We start from the raw sequence: 27,874 nt of genomic DNA, 5'->3' as shown, positions 1-27,874 counted from the left end.
TTACATGAATTGGAAGAGAGAAAGTGAGAAAGAAAACAATCTTTAAAAAAATGTTAGCAATAGTGAGTTTCTGTTGTGCATGCACACAATTGATTTGATATGGATTGCGATTGTGAATGTGAATGAATTTATGATGAACAAACATATGATTAAACACCATATGGTATATGATTTTTTTAAAAGAATGTTTGCTGCACAGATATTGGAGTTAGCAAGGTTCGTTGGTTAAGCCTGCAGAGTGACTGTATTCAATTACTTGCCCCAGAGGGCGAATATCACTGCCAACATTTCACCAACAGATACAAATTCGCCTCTCTCCTGGTTGTCGTTGCAGAGAGACCAGTCTCCACTCTCCTTCTCACGCTGAAAGCCAACGCTGACCAGCAGAGTCTCTACGTGGGGGAACTCCTCGATGAGACTGTTGACCCGGGCTTGGTCCAAGGGAAGACTGTCTACCGAGAGAGAGTCAGCAAGCTTAAGACAGAGAGGGGGGAAATCAAAGAATACTTTTTGATTACAGACGTAGGGTATCGGTCGATAATCCTTTGCGATGTTTGTCTTTTAGCAGGAAGGTGATATGATGAGCACGAGCAGACTTGCGTCTTCAGTAATCGAAAATACGACAGAGCTCATGCACAAAATCCATGAATTTGATGTGATCACTGCATGGTAACTTCTCTGGAGAGTTGGTTTCTTCATTTGGCCCTTACGAGACATGTGTAAAAGTTGGTTCAATTCTGCTATAATTCCGAGGTAGGGGAAGTTGACTCTTTCAAATCATATCTTGAATTATCACACAGTCAACGTCAGCTGCGCATGGCGAGATGGTTACGTTACAACTGACGTAATACACGTAATATTGATCGATTCACTGCATAATGTTTAAAGTGCAAACTTTATGAAAATTCAAATGTTGCGTAGTTCATCGAAAACAAGTTGCTAAAGAACATTTTCTGTTACCCCTTCTCCACGAATTTTGCACTTCTCATTTTATATTTCCCATCCACATGCAGGAATGCAGACGTTGATAACGAAATATCAGTTTTAGGTATTATGCTAAAAACCACTTATAAGCCTCCTTTTCCTTCTCTGAATATGTCACTATATCGAATTGAAAGAAGGCGCGCTCACACACACACACACACACACACACACACACACGTCATAAAGGAAAGGAAGTATTACCATTTTCATTAATGCTGTCCTCTCGGTCTCTGAACACTGCAGCAGTTTATGACACTGGTCTTCACTGAGGGCTTATATATATAAGAAAGAGACAGATAATCTGAATGAGGTTCATCTAATTGGTAATTTCAGAGAAATATATTCTTCTTTCACATCACGAACATTATTTTGAAGTGAGTGCTTTCGCCTCCTACTGGTGGCTTCTTCAGACTGATCAAGCCCTTCAACGAGTCTTCAAGGAGTTTGAAGTTTCCACTGTGGTCAAGCCACATATAACCATCAGAGGTCTGCTGGTCCACCCAAAAGACAAACGAATGTAGACGACATAGCATGCAGGAGTCGTACGAAATATATGACATTCCCTGCAGTGATCGTTCAGCTACATACACGCACACTGGAAAAAAAGGCCGACAATTTGTCATAAGAAGAGACGAGCATAAGGACGAAGTTAGAAACATCAACCAAATTCCTAACTTTCAATCAATCTAGAAAACAATCGGCAGACAACATCATCCACAAATCAGCCACTGGGGATCATGTTGCCATCAATAACCAAAACTAAAAAATGTCATAATTTCCTTATTTTTCACCCGATTTCGCTCAAAATTTTACCGTTGAACTCGTAAGATTTTCTTCTTTCTTATCATACAAACTTATATTATTGAACTGGATTTCTCCTTTAAGAACTTATAGCGCAGTCTCACCCGACATGATATTCAGAAGGTCAGCTAAACAAGTGAGCACACCGCGGTGACACCTGTCAGATGAATCCGGATACGTCACTTCAGATTTCTGTGAATTTGAAACAAATCATTTTTATTTTTTTTTCAACTTTTCATTTTGATCAAAGAGCTGTTTTGACTCACTTGATAAAAGCACTGACTAGCAATCATTAGAGCGCCCTTGAAGCAGGTACTTCATCCCCATCACTTATATTTTTCCGCCAGAAGCAGCTTAAAAGGGCATTCCAGGCGATTTTCATAATTTCACATCATTTAGTACATAAATCGACAGCTCCCTGTTTACCTTTGTGGAATTTGTTGTGGTCCTTGAGAAATCAATACTCTGAAAGAATTTTTTGAAAATATACCGGACAATTTTGATGGAATAGAGCCTCACGTATTTCAGAAATGTAGAAGTGTAATGCCATTAACAATACGGTACAATGTTATACCACTAATTGCTTAACAAGTTCACCAGTGTAGAATCTACGCATGCCCTTTTTCTTTTGCTCTACTTCCTTTAGCCTCAACTCAGGCATTCTTATGGTGAGGCTGCTATGTCATCATCCTTTTTCATTGCACTTTGCACCAAATTTTGAAAAAATGTTTTTTTAAGAGGGGGGACGGTTTGTATTTCTGGTGCCACTTCCGGGTTTCGTGAGCTACCAAGCAAACAAAACAAAACAAAAAAGCCTTCAAGCGCAAAATAATTTTGTTTTGAACGAATATCTATTGAGAAATTAATTAGCATTGTCCATTTTCAATTAAATCTTTCAAAACATAAAGTTCTTTTGACTTGTTTACAAGATTAAGTGACGTTAAAGCGGTGGTTGGAATCAAATGGTAGCGACTATCTGACTATACTGTCAACTTCTCTGAGCGAATCGTATCCGATGGAGATATAGCTCCGCGATCATACAAAATAGATTAATCATATCACGAGTGTCTAGCAATCAAGTGAAGCAAGCAAGTCTGTACGCGAGCAATAATCTTGTTGTCATGTTCTTCTGGAGCAGAGGTCACGACACGTGAAGATCAGCTGCTGCAGTTTTTATTATGCTAGTGAATTTCCATGCCAACCGACCTTAATATGAAACTCCCACTTTTCCATATTGTAAGATGCTTAGGTTTTGCTGCATGTGTTTAATCAACGCTTTCTACCAATACTTCCTGAAGTCTACCGTGCAATACGATACTCATTTCAGCAAGGGGCTGGAGTGAATGAAAATAAAGTGAAATTGAATCGAAGAAATGAATGACTCAGACGATATTAGATTCTCTACGCATTTGAGAATATGGAACTCCCATTTTCCCAAACTGTAAGATGCTTAGGTTTTGTTGCATCTGATTTATCAACGCTTTCTAGCAATACTTCCTTACGTCTACCGTGCAATACGATACTCGTTTCAGCAAGGGGCTGGAGTGAATGAAAATAAAGTGAAATTGAGTTGAATAAATTGGATGACTCAGACTATATAAAATTCTCACCGCAAAACGAAATCCCGTCATTTTCAGAAGATCTTTAGCGGTGTTGAGACTGACTCGTCCAAGCATCTCGTCCAGGGCATCTTCTGACACTTCTGTTTTTTCCTCGCCAATGAAGCGAAGTTTAACAGCCGATTGCAGCTGAGAAAAAAAAAGAGATGATAAGAATTGCAGAAAAGCATCATGTTGTCATTTCACTTTGATATTAACAAGATAATCTATGGAAATAATTGCATACGTTTAATCGGTTGCCATTGCACATGAGGCGAGCTAAGACGAAAAACGAAAAGGATTTCAGTCGCGTAATTCTATGATGTCAAATCAGCTTTAAAAGTTTCCTCACGCAGTCGCGCTCGGCCGGTGTGGTAGGAAGTAATGTCCGTCCGGAAAAAGACTCCGGGGGACCTTATTTCCGGGTTCGAATTTAGGAAATAGTATCCTAGGACGAAATATCCGTTTCGCAAGGACCTAATCGCCGCCGAGGGGGATCGAATCGCCGGGTTTGTACGAAGAAGCCTATTCGGGGGACCAAATCGCCGCTGAGGGGGTCGAATGGGCGGATTTATACGCAAATTCGGGGGGACCAAATCGCCGCCGAGAAAAGACTTGATCGGTGGGTTTAGAAGAACAAGCCTACTATTATACTGTAGTATTCGCTAGCGTCAAAGTGCAAGGGACTTAAATCAGCAGGTCAGAAGGATGATTTGCCGCTGAGGTGTTGTTATTTGATTTGTTTAGTGGATTCAAGAAATGATAATATAACTGTTCCATAATAGTCCCTTCATGGTGGGGTTATTGACAAATGTGATTCCTAGCAGTAGGCTACTTTAGAGTTAATGTTGGGAATTGGGCTCTTTTGGCATAGGGTTAGGTACGCTTAATAACAAACCCCCCCCCCCCCCCCACAAACTAGTATGATTTTCAGTGCAAGACCAATTATTGGCATAAAAAAGGAAAATCATCACCTTTTCTCCATACATGCAATCTATCAGCTGTTTCTCGACAGAAATGACAAATCCAATAACACTAATAACATCCTGCACTAACAAGTAGGTAATACCAGGGGCCGCAGAAAAGAAGTTGATGCTATTCAATCCTTTGTCGAAATTATCTCACAATATAGGCCTGTTATCATATTGTCTTATATTCTATATACAATGTTATATTTACCTCATTCTCTGTTGCCTGAGAAATTGAAATGTACATACTATGTTTTCGTCGAAAGACGAAATGAACTTTGAATGACATACAAATTATGGGCAAAATATGCAAAGAAGGAGCTGCCATGTAGGGACCTACTTCTAAGGGCAGTATAAATATCATATTGTCCATGAATGTTTTCACTATTTTTATTATTTTTTTTTTTTGCACTTCATCGTATAGGGAACAGACTGATTATCAGGTGTAGAAGTCAACGAAGTAGGAAATTTGTAAAGTATTTGCAAATAGGTTTCCCTTCTCTGCATGCTCCTGATCATATATACGGTATGATATCTTTTACCGCATAATCTGGACGAATCAGATCATGAACAAAGGATTATTCAATTCAATTTGATTCAATTCATTTATTTTCATTCTTCTTTTTCCAACAAACATAAAACAGAATAAATCAGGAATTACATCATGAACATAAACATTCGCCTCTGCAAGAGATAAAATGATACAGTTTAACATAAGAATGCTTACTGGCAAAAATGCAAAGTTATGTTTTAGTTAGTTTTTTAGTCCACTAACAAGCTTGTATACTGTTAACCACTCAAAGAATCTTATGAATTACTTATTTACACATACTTATCACAAATATAAGTTACGACAGGACGGAACAAAACAGGAGAAACACAAGACGTCTTGACAGAATAGATGGAAAGAACGGAAGGAAAAAAAGAAAAAAGAGAATGCCTATACACGCTGAACAAGGGAAATGAAACAGGGAATTGGGGTGCTTCAGAGCTCACAGCTGTGGAAGTATCATTATAGCTAAATCATTGCGAAATAATGAATTTAGTGACTGATTGATTGATGGTGTATTGAACCCTGAGGTTGATGAGACCTAGCTAATAAAGAAAAAAGATATCAGAGAGGATTTAACAGAAAGAATTTCAACTTGCACTTAAAATAATACAAAGATGAATATATTTTTGTTTGCTTCACAGCTTAATGAATTCCAAAATCAGGGGCCGGTGTAAATAAAATGTATTCTGAGCCAATAAAGTTCTCAGGAGGGGTAAATGAAACTCATCGATTGTCTAGTGGGATGTTTGTGAAAAAACTGGTTCCGTGGGAACATTGAATTGAAAATATTGGGAAGTGCATTTGTGTTGTAATTAAACACAAAACTTGCCAAGATGAAAAAATAAAGGTACAAATCTTTGATTTTCAAAATCTTATATTTAGTGAATAATGGATCTGAATAAGAACGTGGCGGGATGCCACAAATAATACGAAGTGCTCGTTTTTGTTTTTTTTTTTTTCTTTTGTAACAGTAGTATATCTAGTATAGTTTGATGGGCACTACCCCATGCTAGGAGTCCGTAATCAAGATAAGGTAAAATTAGACAAAATACAACCGCAACAAACAGGGTAATTTGATATGAAACTTGAGTCTATCAATGATATCAATATTAGTCGAAATTATGCGGCCTCCACGAAAGTTTATCGTCCATCGTGATACGTGCAGAGTCATCAGAAATAACCTATGCGCAAAGCTTCTGGAATTGCTAAAAAGCATATTACTCGGTTTTCTGGAGATTAAGTGATAATTCAGTAGCTCTTATCCACTGAAACACTTTTTCTTCAATTCGGAATTAACGATTCGAACGAGAGTATCTGGATTTTGGCGAGAAAAGAAAATATTTGAGTCATCAGCAAAGAGTATAAATGAGAGTATGTCACATGATCTGCAAAAGCCATTCATGTAAATAACAAAAAGTAAAGGTCCTCTAACAAGCTACCCTGTGGGACGCCACAATGAAGATCGACTTGAGTTGTTCTCGTTCAGAGTTATGTATTGTTTTCGATTTTGTAGGTAATTCCTGAATCACTCCAAGGCCTTCCCCCGTATTCAATAATAAGACAATATTTTGTGAAGTAAAATGTCATGATTAATTGTATCGAAGGCCTTGGAGAAGTTCAGGAAGATACCAATAAGATGAGAATGATTATAAATAGTATGCGCGGTGTGTGGTCAATAAACTTCAAATGGACATGAACGGTGCTGTGTTTCTGACGAAACCCAAATTGAGAATTGGTTAAGAAAATTCATTGTTTTTGTAAATATTATGAACCTAAGACCCTAAGAATATGAACTTAACCAGGGAGGTGTCTCACCTCCCTGACCTAACTATTATAGTGTTGATGAAGAATTCAATAAGTGAATACATGTATTTACAACATGCATCTTTTTCACTTCTGCCCTTGATGATAATGATAATAACAATAATAATAATAATAATAATAATAATAACAAGCTCTTATATAGCGCATTTTAGACTTGAAAAGAATTTCAATGCGCTTTACAAACAAATAAACAAATTATACCATAATACAAAATGTAGCAACAAAAATTACAATTTACCAAGCACAATATATTACCCTACAATCACTATTTCTTAAATATACGTACATTGAAGGTCAGAGCTGCCAGTACTACTGAAAAATGACTTCAAGTTTAACAATCATAGGCTATTTCGTAAAGACAGGTTTTGAGTTTTTGTTTGAAATTGTCTATTGGCATCTGACTTCTAAGTGGGTCTGGCAGAGAATTCCATAGAGTAGGTGCAGCAAAAGAAAAAACCCTGTCCCCATACAGACTTCGTTCGAATGGTAGGTACAACAAGCAAGTTTCGAGCAGAGGATCGGAGACATCTAGTAGGCTTATATGGGGTTATGAGTTCTGTAATGTAGTGCGGGGCTGTCCCGTGTAGTGCCTTGAAAGTAATGAGGAGGATCTTGTATTGAATACGATATCTTATAGGAAGCCAGTGCAGATCTTGAAGGATTATGTGTTCACGTTTGGCAAGTGTAACAAGGCGGGCAGCGGAAGGTTGATAAATATTAGCACATGAGAAACGGCTCAAGGTTTATTCACCCCAACGCTTTATGGTACCATACCCAAGAAATAGCTCGAGCAAATCTTCGCTGACAAATAAAACGAAATTTAAGGTCCATAAAACGGGAATTTCACACGCAGATATTGTACTCAAAAGCAATATGTAAATGCCTTCATTAAGTCTTCATCAAATTACCCTTCAAAAGCATTACGGATTTTCTGAAAGACACAAAGAAACTGTATAAAGCTGTTATTGCTTTAACTTTTACCAAAATACCTCACTCATGGTGATCAGACTGAGCTTGAAAATTGTTTTAATCAGAATTTTGTTGGTAGAATCCTGGCAATTCAACAGTCTTTCCAAACTTCCATCGTACAGTCAGATGACATTGTCTGTGAGGCCAAGTAAGAATTGAGTGAGTTACAGTATGTCACTATAGATGGTATAGAACATTAACTTATTAATCAAGAACTCACCAAACAAATCACGTGAACTAAATGCAATCCCAACAGACAGTGGCGTATCGGTGTGGGGGGCAAGGGGGGCACTTGCCCCGGGCGCCACTTCTTCGGGGCGCCAAAAAACGAAAAAAACAAAACAAAACAAACAAAACAAAAACGAAGAAGAAGAAGAAGAAAAAAAAACCCTCGACCCGACGGGGGGGGGGGGGGTGGGGGGAAGTCAAATCAAATAAGATAAAAACAAAACATGATGATGACGCGGACAAAATGACAATGTATATTGTGTTCACACATGTCATTTTATATTTAACAGGCAAAATGTTTCACGTAGCAGCGGCTGCAATTTCTTTTATTCTGAAGAGATCGCCGATTGGATCAAAGGAGGGCGCCAACTGTTTCGAACATGGGCCGGGGGGGGGGGGGAGGGGCAAAAAAAACAAAACAAAATAAGAACAAAACGTAATGATGACGCAGAAATATACAAATTTCGGCTCACTCGCTCGTACTAATTCAGAGGATTTTTTCAAGTCCTCTGTTTGTTGGTATAAATCGTTATCTATAACGCCGTCACTATTATTATTTTGACTAGAATTGTAAGATTTAATAAGCAAAAATGACAAGAATTCCATGTTTTGTAAGCTGGAAAACAAAAATTTTCGGCTCGCTCGCCTAATATCTGTCATAAAAAAATATACGAACAAAACGTGATGATGACGCGGAAATAGGGCCTACGCAAATTTCAGCTCACTCGCGCGTACTAAGATGGAGTATTTTTTCAAGTCCTCAGTTTATTGGTATAAATCGTTATCTATAAGGCCGTCACTATATCTTGATTAGAATAAGCCAGTTCGTAATTACCTCATTTACACATTGGTACAAATGACCTTTCTTTTTTCTCTGCTGGTTAGGCACTTCACTCGTTTTCAAAGGGGGCATAATGCATAAGCGTGCCCGACGTAACAATTTATGGAATTCATGTTTTGTATTTGAATGCAATAACAGCCTATTTCCTTATAGCGATGATTGCGAAATTACAGTGTGTTGTCAGGTGGATGTGCTGGCAAGCCTCATTGATATAAGGATCACATGAATAATTATTGCATCACGGATGCTTATCTCAATGAATTTACAAACCAAAATGCCTGTTGGTAAAAATGACCTTTTTCTGCTCATGCGCAGAGTGTAATTACGAACTGGTCTATTGTAAGATTAAATAAGCTGAAATGACAAGAATTCCATGTTTTATAAGCTGAAATACAAACATTTTCGGCTCGCTCGTTGCGTTCAATCGCCAAAATTTATTACATTTAAATCACCCTCAAAAGACCTCAAAAGCATATGATATGAAAAAGCATAAAGTCTCTATCGGGATGGGGTTTAGGTTGAACACTTTTTCAGAAATTAGGGGCGCAGATTTTCGCGCTTGCCCAGGGCGCCGTTTTCCCTAGATACGCCACTGACAACTGATTTGGTTAAGAATTGTAGCACAGTTTTGGTATTATACCCGTTATTATAAGAATCACAAACATGCCAGCCTGAGATAAGGTGTATTCCCACAGGATTGTAAAAGAGTTGCTATTTATCAAAATTTAAGAAATAACAATAGGTTTGGAGTTTCTCTGAGACTACCGTCTAATCTCACTTTTATTCTTTTTGAGTAAACTGCTTGAAAGTTGTTGTTTTCTCAGAATTGACAACTATCTGCAAGATTGGTTTTCTTTTATCCATTTAGATCTGCAATTTAGCCTGGTCGAATGATGTGGAAACACTGTTAGTCAATTTAACATACATTATTGTGCTCAGAGAATTGGATCATGGGAATATCACTGTTGTTATCATGCTTGATATGAGCTCAGCTCGTGGCACAGTAAATCACGCTATGCAGACTCAAACGTTGAAATATTTGGGTATCGAGGAAACCGTCCTTGATTAGTCCCATTTCTCTGAACAATCCCAGTGGTACGTCAGAATCACATTTGTTATTTTACCCCTGGTCATAAAGCTACTGCACAAGTTTGGCAATGTTTGATGTACCAAAGCCAGGAAAGGGTATTGTTGGAAGCCCGCTATCTTTTTTACTTGTGCACAATAAATCAGTGAAGTGTATTTCGCTAACATTGTAGTAGTTATCATTGTTATGCAGATGATATAAAACTCTTTGTGTCTTCAAACCTATACTACGTTTACCGTGTCATCCGCCAATGCAAAACTGTCTTGAAGAATGTTTCCCAGACCTGAAAATCTAGTTTGCATCCAGTGACCTTAAGCTGACTAATGGTAAAGCTTAATTGTTCTTATTTACTATTAGATTCAAATGACATGCTAAGTAAGTATGTTCACATTGCTAGCAATTTTACATCATTCCATCAAAAACAGTCCGTTATAGGTGTTATAGGGGTCCAGGAAATGTCTTTTCCAAATCATATTATTCAAGTTCAGCGGAGTATTAGATATCATGCAGTTGCATAATTTAAGTTTCATAAAAAAGATATTCTCTAAATCTGCAAAATGAATGCTTTTTCTTTTTTTTTCCTTTTTATATTTTCTCATTTGGATTTTTTTTTCGAATTTGCTGCTATGTAATCTCCACAGGGAGATGTTATAAAACTTCAACAATACCAAAATTATTCCTCCCGCCTGTCACAAAAAAAGTTTGATAACATATCACCAATCTTCCGTTTTTTACGTTGAAAAAAAAAAAAATATCATTTTCAAGATTCTGTTATTAGTACATCATTCAGTTCACTCTCTTTCCCCGCATACTTGCAAGTCTCTGTGCGATTCCCAAATACACATTGAAGCGGAGACGAAGCCTATACGTTCTTCATGTGAGATGCACTGTCCATTCTAATACCAAGAAATTAACATGGATTGGGATCGCTCTCTCTCTCTCTCTCTCTCTCTCTCTCTCATAGGATCATGCAACTGTAACATATTCCACTGCGCCAACTTCCATCTACAGGAACATTCAAATCTAAACTAGGGACGTATTACGTGTTGAGGATTACATATAACTGCAATCCATGATATATATATATATATTTTTTTTAAATCTTGTCAGGGATTATGCTTCCTTCTTTTTTTTTTTTTTTTTGTCATTTACTTTCCTGTTGTCATGTTTTGTACATGTAGGCCTAGGTAATGTGTGTATATTTTTCTTTCTTCCTTCCTTTTCAAAGCGCCTTTGGCACCAACATTGAATATGTGCGCCATACAGAATACATGGAGTGACTGCAGGTGTATTATCATTATTATTTTTTCCAAAATGAATTTCACGAAAGTCGTACCCATGGTGGCATTCAGAATGCAGACGTAGAACTTGTGAAACGTTGCATGGTAATGGGGATGGGGTTAACTTTGAACCCCCCCCCCCCACCACCACCACCACCACCACCACCACCACAGTGTAAGCACCACTAAATAAAACAGAAACATACTCAAGTGATACAACGTGTACATACCAATAATAGGACGATTTTCTTGCCCAGCAAAAATAGGAATGTGTGGGACTGAGTGTTATGTAGAACGCAGCGACTTAGTCACCACGTAAGTCTGGAATCAAACACTAATATTCGGATATGAAGTGTAATTTTGTTATCCAAATCACATCAGAACTTCCACTCAACTATTAATAGATACGGTCATGGTACCAAACAGACACCACTTGAAATGTAGATTTAAAATGATTAAATTTCGACCCAGTGTCCTGTACTGTCGCAGTACACATCGGCCACTGGCGCTATCGCTGCTGGCAGAGTTAGACACTATTTCCGTCAGTGTTGAAAAGACCTAGGACCATATCGCCGGTTGAAATCAGGATATCACATCCTAAGACATTAAATCCTGAAACCTGACACGGAGATTTGGTCCCCCGGAGTGTTTCTCCAGGGGGGACATAATCGCCTACTACACCGGACTCTCTTCGCTCGCCCATTATATCCCATCATATAGCTATAGGGGCTTGTCAAAAGGCTAAAACTTCTAGAACTTCAGATAAAATAACTTGAAATTAAATGACGGCATGAATTACCTCCTTCCGATACTGTCTCAGAGTTACAAAGTAAGCGCTCTTTTGGACGTAAGATATAAAAGTATGTTGAGATAATTTTCCTATATAGGAACTAAATTGTAAAAGGATAGTCTATATTATGGAAAATCGATGTATAGTTTATGTTCATGAATATAGAGCACATCTTACCACGACATTCAGCTTGTTAAGAGTAAGCGGTGTCGTCATTAGTTCCAGAAGAGACTTTCTTAAGGTATTCAGTCCGTCTTCTGGCAAATCAAAGATGGCCGTCATCCCTTCTCTGATTTTAGCCAGAAGCTCCTGTAGTCCTGTGATCAGTGACAAAGAGGTTTACATATTATACAAAGAATGAATTGCCCCTGTTGACAAGAAATTTCGAATTGGCGTTTATTCAACACTGGCGGCTAAACTAGGCAGCACTTCAACGCTTTTCAGCAAGTTGCAATCTACGGACAATGTATGATTCAAAATATTTTTGATCGTGTCTCAAACATAGGTGTGTGTGTTTGTATTTGTGTGTGTGTGTGTGTGTGTGTGTGTGTGTGTGTATGTGTGCATTACACGTACCTGTATGTTACTCCTAGATTTACAACTAAAAGTGGACGGTTGCGAGAAAATGAAATAACTAATAGGCCAAGAGTATCATAGTTTTAACCTGGACATTTTCGGTAACAAGCTGATTTTTTTTTTTCAGGATAGCCTCAGGCATATGTCTAGAATAACATACTAAAAGTCCTCATAACTCATTTTCAAGATGGCGTCCAAAATGGCCGCCATTTCCTAAAGTTCTTATAACCTTTCAACCAGGTAAAAGCTATTACCACGTTATTGTTTTTGTTTATGAAAGAAAATTAAAGTTTTAGTATTGCATTTACGGAATATAAGCCTAATGCACACAAACAGCATATGTTTTAAATATATATAGGCTTATTCACAAGGGCGCTCATAGCCAGTGGCGTATCTGGGGGGGGGGGGGGGGGGGCAAGGGGGGCACATGAGCCGGGCGCCACTCCTTGGGGGCGCAAAAAAAAACAACACGAAATAAGGCAAGTGCCAAAATGTGTCCAACATAGAAGACATCTTTTATGTAAAGTCAATAATTATTATGATTATTAAAGAAACGTGCCATAAAAACTTAACATTGGGCCCTTAAAGTTCGTTGAACCCTGCCTGTGACCTATGACCTTGTGGTGACCATCCACAAATGGAGTTATGGATCAAAAGTTATGACCCATAATAGAAATGCGCCATAAAAACTTATCACTGGGCTCTAAAAGTTTGTTGACCCATGCTTGTGACCATTGACCCTGTGGTGACCATCGACTCCCCACGGGACATCTACCATCCAAGTTTAGTCACAAACGGACCTATGGATCAAAAGTTATAACCCATAATAGAAACGCGCCATGAAAACTTAACATTGGGCCCTAAAGTTCATTGACCCCTGCCTGTAAGCTTTGACCTTGAGGTGATCTTTCATAATATATGGTAAAATGTGAAACTTTGTATGACCCCTCTTCCCTCGAAGTTTGATTCCAATTGAAGCCCAGAGTAAAGAGTTATTGAAGTTTTTGTAGCGTTACGGACAGACGACGGACGGACGGACGACGGACAGACAGACGCCGCAGGCGATCCCTTAGTCTCCCCTCACCTCCGGTGGGCTCGACAAAAACAAGCAAAAAAGAAGAAAGAGAAAAAGAAAAAAGAAAAAAAAGAAGAAGAAGAAGAAGAAAAAAAAAAACTCGCCCGGACGGGGGAAGGGAGAAGGGGGGGGGTGCAGAAAACCAAATCAAATAAGATAAAAACAAAACATGATGATGACGCGAACAAATAACAATGTTTATTGTGTTCACACAAGAATTCCATGTTTTGTAAGCTGAAATACAAAAGTTTTCGGCTCGCTCGCCAAAATTTATCCAAAAAAAAGAGATAAGAACAAAACGTGATGATGACGCAGAAATATACAAATTTCGGCTCACTGCGCATACTAATTTAGAGTATTTTTCAAGTCCTCAGTTTGTTGGTTTGATTCGTTATCTATAAGGCCGTCACTATATCTTGATTAAAATCGTAAGATTTAATTAGCAAAAAAGACAAGAATTCCATGTTTTGTAAGCTAAAATACCACATTTTTCGGTTCGCTCGCCAAAATTTATTTCAAAAAAAGATAAGAACAAAACGTGATGATGACGCGGAAATATACAAATTTCAACTCACTCGCGCGTACTAATTTAGAGTATTTCGTCAAGTCCTTAGTTTGTTGGTATAAATCGTCATCTATATATCTATCTATATATATCTATATATAAAAGCATCTATAATGCTGTCACTATATCTAGATTAGAATTGTAAGATTTAATAAGCAAAAAATGACAAGAATTCCATGTTTTTGTAAGTTGAAATACACAAATTTTCGGCTTGTCAAAATTTATCAAAATTTATTTCATTTAAATCACCCTCAAAAGACACCTTTTAGGCGCTTGAAATTCATATCATGTGGACTTTTTTTTTAAGTCCCTACCGGGATGGGGTTGGGGTCGAACACTTTTTCAGAAATTAGGGGCGCAATTTTCGCGCTTGCCCCGGGCGCCGTTTCACTAGATACGCCACTGCTCATAGCAATAGAAATGTGTCCTTTTAACATCAATTTGACATGGGGGATTCAAGGTTAAAATTATTGGGGGTTTTATAGTCAGCAGCTCACACGCTCGTTACAAGTTTTTCTCCTTCCATCCCGATCCCCATATTTTCATCGAAAACATTCTTGCATTTACTTCAGTTGTATCAACCGACAAGTCACTCACGAATTAAGCCATTCCATGGATACGTTTAAACACAAACAAACAGAAAGATGGATCCAAGAGATTAATTACTCAAAAAATAACAACATCTGTAAGACACAGGTGATGGCTTTCAAATTGTGAATGCATATCGTGGACAGGGTAGAGCGGATTAGACGGAAAACTTTACGCTTTACATCTTTATATACCAATAGACAGGTTTAGAAAGACCTTCATTCCTTCAGCATGATTTCCCCCAGGGTGCGATAATAAGAAGAAAAAAGGAAAACACGCAAGTGTTTTGAAACTGAGAGTGGTGGGAATACTTTCTTACCCCAATTTCCCGCTGATGTTAGATTACTTTCCTCAGAATTGTCCTCACTGTCCGGGAAAAGAACTAGCTGTATGGCTCGGTCAGGCTTGATGCGTAAATTGAGCATACAGAATGCGATGGCCGTATCAGCTGGAATCTTGAGAGAATCTTTGCTCTTCTTTACCACGTTCCCGTCAACTTCAACCTGATATAAAACAAGGAATTAACTACCAGTGAGGTATTGGATAAATTTGACCATGTGAGCATAAAACATTTGTTATGTTCTCTAGTTGTGAACGACAGCGAAAATAGGCTAGCAAAGGAAGCACCGTTACTTCATCCCCTCCCCCAAACGGAGTGGGGGAAGAGGGGCAAGCATTCTCGAACCTACCATGGACAATTTTGTAACTACAGTCACCAAGGTTCTTGATCTGGAAAAATTTAGAATCTAGGATTCAGAATTATATATACACAGTGGATAGACTTGCTGTCTTCAAATGCTTATTGAAGATCTACCTTTTTTCAGAAGCCTTTGATTAATTTGTTATCTATTTTTCGTGTGTCTAATTAGTAACAATATCAGGAGCTCTGTTACATCACAGCGCAGTAGAGTATATTTACATTATAGTCTATGGGCCAAGACCCGAAAAATGGGTTATTGGTACCATCTGAGGTGGCAAAACCATTTTGGTGTCATTTTGTTTGTCGGGCATAGATATGCTTATCAAGCTATGATAGTATTTCCAAATGAGTAGATTAGTCATAATAAATTGATTTTTAACCAATTTGGCCTCGTTTTTATATCCCTATACTTCTGAATCGAAACTAACCGCTATACAAAGAAGATCACTGTCTTCTGTATGTCCACAGGTGTTCTGTTGTAAACGCGGTGCTCTTGGTCTTTATTCAAGGCAGCGAAGGGAATATCCAAAGGGTTATGATGTCCATAGCGAAGGGAATATCCAAAGGGTTATGATGTCCATAGCTGTCGCGCGGTGCGCTTAGTCTTTATCTAGACCAATGTACCGTTATCATATCTAAAGTTCCTAATAAAAGGGGTTATCTATACTGTTTTATACTACCCTCTCAACAAATACATCAGTTTTAAACAAAAATCACTCTGTTCATTTACAATGTTATTTATCATAATGTATTGTAGTGTACCGGTACATTGTTTTTGCATAATCTCTCATTGTTGGATGGAAATAAAGCGACATTGGCGTGGTATTAGTGTTTTCACCGTATGGCGCTTTCACCGGAAAATGACAAATAATTGAAAAATATGGTAAAATTCACAATGAATTGCTTTTTTTTAGGTTGTTTTTAGATAAAGGAATATACACTGTATCATAAACTTTGGATATTCCCTTCGCCGTCTTGAGTAAAGACTAAGTGCTGTGGACATCATAACCTTTGGATATTCCCTTCGCTGCCTTGAATAAAGACCAAGAGCACCGCGTTTACAACAGAACACCTGTGAACATACAGAAGACAGTGCTCTTATTTGTAAAGCGGTTAGTTTCGATTCAGAAGTATAGGGATATAACAACGAGACCAAATTGGTTAAAAATTCATTTATTATGACTAAGCTACTCATTTGGAAATGCTATCATAGCTTGATAAGCATATCTATGCCCGACAAACAAAATGACACCAAAAAGGTTTTGCCACCTCTGGTGGTACCAATATCTGGCCTGGCCCATGGACTAATAATAGCTGCGCTATACAAATTTGTCTAATGAAATAAAAAAAAAATAGACTCCTAGGTTGAGCAGTGTGTTTTGGCATTATCATTTTTACTACCTCTTGTTTATTTATTATTCGTTTCATGTTAGGACATACCTGGGAACAAACCAAATTTACCAACTTCCTACTAAAGAAAATTTTGTTTTTTCAACCAAATGATATAAGGAAATTTTGCTTTACATCATGCGATGGGTGACCAGATCTAATGCAAGAAACCAAAAACAATGATTTTTATTAACACTCTTTCGTCTTATGGTTCTGTATCTTGTGCAGTTATATAAATGTAGAAAAACTGAGTGAGAAATGTAGGCCCTATTCCAGATATCACATTGACTTGAAACCGTAAGTCAGCCTGCCTGTAATGGTCGCCCATCTTTAAATGCCTTGCTTTAATTTGAATTGAGTAACCACTATACAATGGCTTTGATTACTTCTAAATAACTGAAATATTAATTATCAATATGATATCCCATACCGTCCTTGAAGCGCCAGCTGTATCCAAGTCAACCTTGGCTCCACTATCTGCTTTCTTCACAGCTTTTACCTCAACTCCCACTTTATTGTTGAATGACGTCGTCACCAAGTAAAGGGAATTCCGAGAATCCGACAATGCCTTTCGAACGACGCAATGCGAAGCGTCTACTCTTCTGTGAAATGAATACGCATTCCGCCAACCAAAAAAAGGGGGGTCATGTGGAATTTGTGAGTACAAAACATAGACAAAAAGCAATCTGATATGCAATAATGTAACTACAAGCAAATGCAACGAAGCGGTAGGGTATGATACAAAAACAAGGAAATTCTCATTTTGGAAAATCGCACTTGAACAAGATACCATGGATAATTGTAAAATAAGCTATGAATACAAAAAAAAAGAAGCAACTAAAACTTGCAAACCTGCATAGAGTAGAATTTCTGAATTCATCAAGGATTCTGTTCACACATACGTCAAGACCCTCCAAACGGCCAAACGTTTCTGGCGACTATCGACAAATTATCGGCAACCACACTATAAAGGTGTTGATAGGCGACAGGTTGGCCGGTTGCTAGAACCGGTTGCCGAGCGGCTGCCGGCCGTTTGCAAAGCATTTGACGACCGGTCAACTACCAGTGTTTAATTGGTCGGCAATAGCTTTCGAGCGAATTAAGCTACCCATGGAAAAAAAAAAAATAAGTAATGAAGGAGAGCCCTAAACAGGTTCGCGACTAGTGGGCGACAGGTTGCGACCTTTCCGATTAAAGACAAAACAAAACAAATCTTTTGAAGACGAATTTGGGAAAAAAAAATCTATCTAATCTAATCTAAATTTATCGTCGAATGGTTGCCGTCTACTGACAACCATTTGCCTGCTGATACGGAGCGTATCAGGGCAACTCCCCCCCCCCCCCCCCTCAGCTAAATACCGGTTAGTAAGGTTAGAGTAAAGATTTTTATTAGGTTTTAGGATTAAAGTTAAGGTTCAGGATTAGAATGTAGGTTAGGAGAAGGGGAAGGGCCCGGGGTGATGTCATTGCCCTAGACCCAATTAGGAATTTATCATGATAAACTCATTCAAAATTGAATTGAAATGGGGAAAAAAGAAACTCTTCCACAGTATTTAAAGAGTTAGTGCTCGTTACTGTTATGTCCTGCATAGAGGGTGACTCTGTACAATATCAGCCAATTTCCTCACAAGCATGTTATAAAGCAGATAAACTACTGTTAAAATAGCAAGCATTTAATTCCTCTTTTCATAATAATAATATATGTTGTTTCCTCAATGTTTCTCATAATCTCTCATTAATGTACCTGTTGCGAATGGCGCGCTCAAGACTGGGGACGTTAAGAGAGTCTTGGACTATGTCACCGAGGTTGATCTCCAAGGTTTTATTGCCTCCCACCCCTACGCATCCGAACCAATCAAGCAACGAACCAGGAAAAGATGCTTTGAGTTTTCCTGGAAGGCAAGAGCACAAAATAACATACAGGAAATATCACACAGAAATCACACTAATTGCAACGGTACCATCAGAAGTCAATTTTATGTCATTTCATCAATCCGTATGCAATTTGTCATGATACTTGAGAAGATGAGTGTAATAATTGCTAGATTTCATATTCTTAGATTGAGCAGGTAAGCTTCTGCCTTTATTTTCATTAAAAAATAAAGTGAAGGAACTGACTAATGACAGTGCAAACACAGGTATGGTGGTAACGGGATGTGTGTGTGTGTGTGTGTGTGTGTGTGTGTGTGTGTGTGTGTGTGTGAGAAACGGTAGTGAATGAAATTAATGAATTTTAGAAATTGACAAATTCTTTTTAGGCTAAAATGTATGTTTGTGTAAGATTACCAAAGAGTAAAAAACAAACAAAACAAACAAGCAAACAAATAAACAAACAAAACACTTTCCTGGGGTCCGTTGCATAAAAGTTACTATCATGGTAACTGCCATTCAGTATAGTAACTTCCATGGAATTCTTAATTTTGATTGGCTGTTGAGTATTGTTGCCATGGTAGTTACCATAATAGTAACTTTTATGCAACGGGCTCCTGGTTTCCTAAAACTTATTTCTAAAAATTAACTAACTAAAAACTAATTCTGACTAAAACTAATTTCGACTTGAGAACCAAGACGATTACTCTCCGGCCAAACCTATGATTATCAAACTATTAAGGTTTTGGAAAGTCTTCCTTTTTTTTTTTCATCTCGGGGAGTTTACCCCTGAGCTTGCCTATGAAAGCGGATTTTTTGAAAAGTTTAGAAAAAACTGATAACAGCAAATAAGCGAAAAAAATCCGTAGCCTTTACAAAATTGACTGTGTCCCCAAAGCATAATGGTAAAATAAGGGTTTAGATATTGTTATTTCATAGAAAAAAAAAGGAAATCTTGCCATCCATATGGAATTTTTTGAAAATATTGCGCTTGCTTTCTTGGCATTGGGTGGGACTTTTAGAAAGTGCCTTGTAACAACTACTATAACATACGACACAATTTGTTTGCAAACAGGCAGCTTGCTGATACTGGCAGGGGTGAGTACTGCATCCTCTGTGAATGTCATCATACTCATGATACTGCTTGGATACCCCTAACCCAAGACCATGCTCATAAGATCATGAATGATCAAACAAGCAATACGTTACATCCATTCACCAATGTCATTATAAGAAGATAACCTCCTCAACCTTCTCTTGCTAGGAATTTTGGAATAGGATAAGTGTATTGCAGGGTGTGCTCAGTACAATAGGCACACACATACTGATGAGAATAAAGTGCATGAAATGAAATTGTACTCACAAACATGCGCGCGCACAGACACACACACACACACACACACACACATGCGCACACACAAATACAAATATGCAACGTCTTTAAATAGGCCTGGAAAATAGGCTCAGTCAAGGTTCAAAACCCTCCTTCTTATTGTATTTAACAGAACAACATGTATAGGCCAACATTTCCCTGTACCGACATAAGGGATTGTCGGTTGTCCGTAGGCCAGGACTTGTTTCATTTTTGACTAAGCTTCTATTTTCAGATTTTCAGATTTTCAGATCCCTGCTATTACGAACATCATTGTTTCTTTCGGACCTTGCCTTGTTAAGACTTTCTACATCTACATCATGGAGTGGAACGCCCTGATCAGCAGAGCTTGTTTCCCTGGATGTTGTGCGTCATTCCAAAGGTTTGTTATTCCGAAGGTTCGTTGATCCGAAACACGCAAATTCCCTATACCTATAGAGGTTCGCTAATCCGAAAATGAAAAGGGGTTCGTAAATCCGAACATTTGTGGCGTTATTCCGAAGGTTCGTTATTTCGAAGGTTCGTTTATCTGAAAATGAAAAGGAGTTCGCTATTCCGAAGGCTCGTTTATCCGAAATTGAAATAGGGTTCGTTATTCCAAAGGTTCGTTAATCCGAAAATGAAATAGGGTTCGTTATTCCAAAGGTTCATTGATCCCACAATGAAATAGGGTTCGTAACGAACCTTCGGAATAAAGAACTTTGTTTAATTTTCGGAATAACGAACCTTATTTCATTTTCGGATCAATGAACCTTCGGAATAACAAATCTGATCACATTTTCGGATTAACGATCTTCGGAATAACGAACCTACGGAAAAAAAACGAACCGTAACCGTTTCCCTAGGGGTTCACATACAGAGAACAAAATAACAATAAAATGCATGGTAAGATATCAGAATTCATACAGAATTCTGTTATACAAGAAATAAACTTAGATTCAAAATTTGAATAGGGGCATATATCCCAGCTAACAAAAGGACGTTTTCTGAACGTTCTTGAAACATTCCAAGTTCGTTATCTGGCGTTTTGTGAAAGCGTTTTCAGAACGTCTTTTTGTGGAAGGTTTCCGACGTATTTAAAACGTTTCAAATGGACGTTATAAAAACGATTCTTAAACGTTTAGAAAACCAACAAAAAACCTTTCGGAATTTTTAAGGAACTGCAGAAAACTTTTGAACGTTGTGGACGTCAGTAAAACCTTTTAAGAATATTCAAAATATTCTCTGGACGTTTTGCAGACGTCCAGAAAACCTTTGAAAACCGTCTAGATCGTTCAAAACACGTTTTAAGAACGTCTAAAAAGCCTTATGACCCTTTCCAGACCGTTCAGAGAACCGTCCATATCCGTCTAAAACGTCCAGAAAACCTTTTAAAAATGTCTGTTTAATTTTATACGGTATTTAAAGAATATATAGTTATGAGATTATAGACGCAATCTAAGATTAATGTATCCTAATCATTAACCTATATAATCATATCCTAACCTACTCCTAATGTCCTACTTCCTATACTACATCCTATTCCCAAATGATGAATCTGTATCACATTCCTTTACTGTATATATCACCAAAATGTTGTGATGCATGAAGACATGGTGTCAGTCTCGTGGGATGACCCCGTTTTTTAACCCTTAAGTGATAAAGGATTACCTGTATTCTATTATGACTGTTTCATAATTTCTGTTGTTTCCCATAGTTTCTTTCGGACTCCATTGGGTACGTAAGCTTTTGCAAGCCGTATAAAAGCCTCCTTATGTACATTCCATTTTTTTTTTCAGCGGTTGTTAGCTGATATTATTGTGTAATTTGTACTAATCTGTAGCCTAGCGTGTTATTGTTGTTTTGCTTTGTTTATATGTTAATTATGCTTCTTTTTGTCTTGCTTGAATGATGAAAATAAATAAAACACAATGACACAAAATCAAAAGAAAAGGATGGTAGGGCCTCTTACGTATTACGGGTACTTTCGGAATTACGTTTCGGAATTACCGTCCGTTATTCCTATACAGTTTCTCAATCCGAATGTCTAAAAGTGAAATTCGTGACACCATACACGAGGAATGGCAGAACAACTGCAGTAAATGCATGGAAATGCAACACACGACATCAGAGAGTACCTAACACACCTCTAGACTGAACGTTACATCACATCTGGCTCTGAAGCGACTTGTTAAAGTCAGTCCTGTGTTACCTGTTGACCGGTTTTGTGAAAATATAAGCCCGGGAGACAATTCATATAAGATTCGCCTACATTGGTGACCAACTCCATTCTCGTGTCTCTAGACATTGCTACATCGAAGCGGTGACTGGCTGAATTCCTATATAACTGGATATGATTTTCGGGACTATAATTCACTTATTTACTGGAACCGGTCGTCACAACGTCTGGATTCTACACGTATCGATGTTGATTTAAACCTTGGATTACTGTAACCTGTGCCCTTTTATTCGGAATTTCACTGTTAAAAGAAAAAAACCCAGGGGTCCATTATTAGGACCACTTTTGTTTTTGATTTATTTAAATGATATTGTAAAATGTGCATCGTTTTTTCAGTTCCTATTATTTGCAGAAGACACTACTTTAGTAGCATCCCATTCTGATTTTTCAGTTTTGATTGATTCCATCAATGAAAATTTGAATTTAGTTCATACTTGGCTTCTCTGTAATAAGTTATCATAGAGTGTTCTCCAAGCATAATACGTTGTATTTCGTTATTCGCAGAATTTGAATGAAAATTATGACAACATAGCATTGTATATAAATGACACTGAAATTGAACACTGCTCGGTAGTGACATACTTGGGAGTGACATTAGATTAACATTTTGCCTTGGATTCTCATATTAATCAATGCAGTTTGAAAGTATCCAGGATCATTGGTATACTTCAATATGTAAAGCATTTTGTCCCCCTTTGTATTTTTCACGATGTACAATGCCTTCATTCTTCTATATGCAACACCGTGTGGGCCACTGCTTCATACCCGTCCAAACTCTGCAAACTGCATCGTCTTCAAAAACGGGCTCTGCGTATCTGTTCTAATGTCGCATTTTATGCTCCATCTTTGCCTTTATTCTATAGTTTTAACACTTTAAATGTGTATGATTTTTTATAGATAAGTATTTATATGATATTGCGTGGTTATCTTTCCAATACATTATCTGAGTATTATCTGATGGAAATGTTTTCTTTGAATCTGGATGTACATAATGATACTAAAAATAGACAATTTTTTTTACAAATCTAGCGTAACTTCCCATTCCCTGTATAAATCGATTCGGTATGCTGGGCCAAATATATGGAATTTTCTGCCTCCATCTCCACGCAATATTTGATTTCTAAACTCATTTAAAACTAAGTGGAAGTTTCATCTGTTGTCTTTTTATGTTTAACGCAATCTCCTACATGCACTCACATTCACACACACGCTCACACAAAAACGCATATTGAGTAATTCTGTGCTGCAGTTATTTTCATGTCATACGTTATGGGTGTATCTACCTGTGAAGTCTCATAGGCTTTTACTGATACATCCTTTTTCATTTTTCTTTATCATAGTGCACTCTGTTTGTTCTATTGTATTTGTTCGCTGAAATACTTTTTTAACATTTTATACCAGTACATACTGTGTATACATGCATGATTGTTAGATTCCAATCTTTTTTATCTGAAGAATGAAATAAAAAGAATGGATGATTGAATGAATGAATGAATGAATGAATGAATGAATGAATGAATGAATGAATGAATGAATGAATGAATGAATATTGGTTCAGGACTTTATGTGCAATCATGGACCCTAGGGTCCATGGTGCGATCATTCTCAGTCTGATTTTGGTCGTAACAAATGCACTTAATCTTCGCAGCTATGGGCTGCGATTATACATTGGTTGTCCTGAAATCAGGTTCCTTGTTCTTAAGAGAATATATGTGCAACTGGGAGTCAACGAAAGTGGAGTTTTGAAAAGGTTTAGAAATTAATCATAATTAGAATAAAGCCATAGTGCAAAACTAATCTCAGCAAAGCGTAATTTTCATATCCTCTATAGGCCTACACCAACGCTTCATACTTGTTGTTTATTCATGTAATTCGAAACAAAAAGATACCTTTAACCATCCTTCAACCAAGCATCAACCGTCAACCACTACAAACATTGTCTAAAAGAATTACACTTTTGCTTTGCATTGGGTGTTGGGGACTTCTCAGAAGTGCCATTCTAAGCACTTTCCTAATCGTAGATCAATAACGACCTATTAAAGGGCATCGTTATTTGTTTGCAAGCTTGTTGTTGCTGACATGGGTGCAGCATCCTAAGATAAGCGTATGTTAAAACCATCACAAGCATGATACCCCAGGTCATGCTCATAACATCATAACATCATGAATGATCAAACAATACATAAAATCCATACATCAATGTCACATATTGGAAGGCAACCTTTTCGATCTTCCTCTGTCTAGGATTTAGGAATAGAATATAATAGATGCAACAGGTCTGCTCCTGCATTACAGGCACACACACCCTGATGAGAACAATGTGCACGAAATGAAACTGTACTCATGCACGCACACGCACACACACACACACACACACACACACACACACAAGCACAATATCTTTCAATAGGTTCAGGCAAGGCTCAATACCCTCCAGTTTATTTTATTCGACAAAATACAATGTGTAGGCCAAGGTTTCACTGAACAGAAGCAGATCCTATTCTTCGAAGAATGCAATAGGTATTGCTTCATAAACACACATTGAAAGTAAAGAGGAGCTCATTATCCTGAAGATTCGTGAATAAAAAAAAATAAAGTTTTTTTTTTTACCTCGAAAGTTCGTTTATCCTACAAGTACGTAAAGCTCGTTATTCCAAATAATTAATTAGTCTGAAAATAAAAATAATATATTTTACTTTTCCCAAGGTTTGCCAATCAAAAAATAAATAGTTCCTTAATTCGAAGGTTCGATTATGTATGATTTGTATGAGCTTTGTTTTTCCAAAGGTTCGTTCATCCGAAAAGAAAAATAAAGTGGTGCGTCGGCACCTACTTTGGAAAAGAAATAACGTAAGATATTTCGTAGATTAAAACTAATGAACTAAACATCATTTCATAAGATTTTCTCTCTTTTTGTTGTGGTTGAACATCGTGCCCACATGTGGGATTCTAGTGAAATTTTAATACCGGCATTTTGTTAAACATGATGACATATTTTGCAGCTTTGCCAAATTTCAGAGCAATTGGTTAAGCGTTATGGAAAAACAAAATAGGAAACAAAGCTTCAAGAATAGGTTGGGTTTTTTTATGGTTAATGTTTGATAGCTATCATGACTTCTCCGGAAAGGATACCATGCAGCATGTCACCTACAAATGCATGCCATTTCAAAATTGTTATAATGATTATAACTTACCACCACAGGATGTATGCCAATCGTAGTTTTTTTTTTCTTTCCTTTTATCATGGCTAAGACCACTGAAAACGAATAATTGGATGTTGTTTATGCCTATGAAGGTCAAATTGTCAATCAGTTTATATTTTTGGAATATCATTTTCAGAATGTGACGTCACGAACTGAGGTGGTGTTTTATCTAGCTATGGTGGCACTATAAACTTATCATGATTTTTAATTTTGAACGGATCGTCCTTTTGTTTTTCTACCAGTATTGTTGCACGCAATAAATCATCATGCGTCATGTAGACCAAAAAGTGGGCCTCGCTTGGGCCCAATATGTCTTCAAAAATAGGCCCTATAATGTAAGAGATATAAGGAATACGTAATGTCGCTATAACGTGGACTCCCTTTATAACGAAGCCCTTGGGATCGGCAGTTTTCTTTTCTTATACAAAAATTTTCTTCTGACTGAACAAATAAACAGTAAAAACAAACAAACAACAACAACAACAACGAGCCGATAATGTTGCAGCCTGAAATTTTACTTCGTTGTGAACCTGAATTTGGTTACAACCATGTTCATTATAATGGGAGTGTACTGTATCGAATAAAGTCATTTGTCTAGATATTAATTCAAGTGTTAAATTCTCCTGGACATGATTTGTGATAGTTTTAGAACCGTTATAATACACGGAACGCAGGAAAGTACCATTCTATTCATGGCAACGCAAATAAAAAAAAAAAAATGAGCTATAGAAGAATTGGAAGCAGCAAGAAATAAGTATTCTGCAAGACCCACTGTGGATCTAGGCCTTCCTGGGAGGAACACCAACATTAAATGAATAGACCATCTTAAGTTTTGCACGATTAAAGGCAGAATTTACCATTTGTAGACGAAACAAAAGCACAGTTTTTGGGCTTAGAATATTTCTAAAATGTGAGCGAGAAAAAATTACAGTATAGTTACGGTTTAGTGAGAAAATAGGGATAGCTCGGTATATTTTAGGCTTTATTGCAAAAGTTTTATAAGGTGAGATGTTTTGTGATACAACTGTCCTTCATATATTATGCATCAAATGTAATAACTTGAAAACATTTGAAGGCACCGTTCCCGATTGTAAACAGTACCTTTAAAGTTCCAGACAAAAGAGAAAACTTAATGCCTGTCGGAAATGATTCCAACTGATAACTTTGATACTTGGCACAAAATGGTAAACTTGTAGTACAATAAAAATACGCAAGATCCAAATTGTATTACAGTATTAAAAAATCAAAATGGGGTTGTATCATGCTTTTATTCAATGTAATCGTGTTATCTAGTTCAGTGAATGGCCATGTAAACTACTTATAATGCTTTTGACTTTTCATACGTGGCTTGTTTGTGGAACCCAGGACAAATGACTATCGAGAATGACGCCAAGGTATTCACATTCCAAGACAAACTCCAGCTCTCAAATTTCAATGAAGAAAGATTCCTTACGAAAGCGGGATAATCTCTTTGCGATCCCATCAGCACAGCTTTACGTTTTTTGTTGTTGTTTTTTTACATTCAAAAGTAACTTATGGCTCAGCCAGTTCACTACTAAGGCTAACACATCGTTTACCATTCTTTCGAGCTCATAGGGATCTTTAGTTGCTACGTATAAACAGTATATCATCTGCGTATATGTGACCACGTATTACAATGATGGACAACATGAGGTAGATCGTGTAGGCGTAGGATTGTAGGAATATTGTGTTTTTCACTGTAGAAAATTTTGAGATTTGTATAGGTGTGACTGACTTACTGTACATGAAATCAAGCTAATGATTTCACTACAAAACTACCCCAACTCTTGATAGTTTCAATTTCATCCATTTTACGTATTTTCCCTATTGAGTAGCTAGGTCAGGCGTTTTGTGTTTAAAACGGAGAATGCAAGAGAAACTCACTCCAGATTCTCTTCATCTTATCCCATTGATTGCATGATGTTACAGACCTCTTAATGTTTATTTTTTATTCATGAATTTTTCTATCTGTGATATCAGAGAGGATCAAACTCTTGCGGTGTATCATATTATCAAGAATGATTTTGAGTATACTCACGAACATAATTGAGTTGCCAGAGTGGCATTAATTACCCACCTTTGGACTTTAACTTCAGTGTTCTGTTGATAGTTGCGCTGTCTTTCGGAGCAAGGCGGAAAGACTCCAAATTAATGGCGGCGTCTTCATCGCTCAGTATGTCGGAGAGCTTGAAATCGGTTGGAAAAGTCTGCTCCCGTTGCCAAAACCACCGCTTGTGCCGCTTCATGACTATATGACCCGGCCTACAGCAGCAGGCTTCGGCTAAGCCTCTCACGGGGACGAGACTGGACGAATGCTCACCCGACATAGCTTCCATAAGTGTGGATGCAGTCGAGCTGAAAATGGTGTCAGACAT

At 37.5% G+C, this 27,874-nt stretch overlaps 1 protein-coding gene across 1 annotated transcript; it reads right to left on the bottom strand.

Annotated features, from left to right (window-relative positions):
• Positions 1-252: 252 nt before the first annotated feature.
• Positions 253-27,874, bottom strand: LOC140240633 (uncharacterized). The gene is made up of 4 exons (XM_072320387.1): positions 27,577-27,874; positions 15,047-15,223; positions 1,186-1,256; positions 253-474 (listed from the first exon to the last, which is right to left on the bottom strand). The coding sequence occupies exons 1-4, from the start codon at positions 27,872-27,874 to the stop codon at positions 253-255; spliced, it is 768 nt and encodes a 255-aa protein (XP_072176488.1).

This window comes from Diadema setosum, chromosome 17, assembly GCF_964275005.1.
Source record: "Diadema setosum chromosome 17, eeDiaSeto1, whole genome shotgun sequence".
NCBI classification, from domain to species: Eukaryota; Metazoa; Echinodermata; class Echinoidea; order Diadematoida; family Diadematidae; genus Diadema; species Diadema setosum.
Note: the sequence above shows the minus strand (reverse complement) of the source record. Positions and strands in the feature narration are given on the sequence as shown.

Coding starts and splice junctions, on each gene's coding strand:
- LOC140240633 (XM_072320387.1), bottom strand. CDS start 27,874: ATGTCTGACACCATTTTCAGCTCGACTGCATCCACACTTATGGAAGCT. Junction 15,224..27,576: donor ACTGAAGTTAAAGTCCAAAG/GTGGGTAATTAA, acceptor ATCAGGTTGAAG/TTGACGGGAACGTGGTAAAG. Junction 475..1,185: donor GGACAGCATTAATGAAAATG/GTAATACTTCCT, acceptor CTCTGTCTTAAG/CTTGCTGACTCTCTCTCGGT.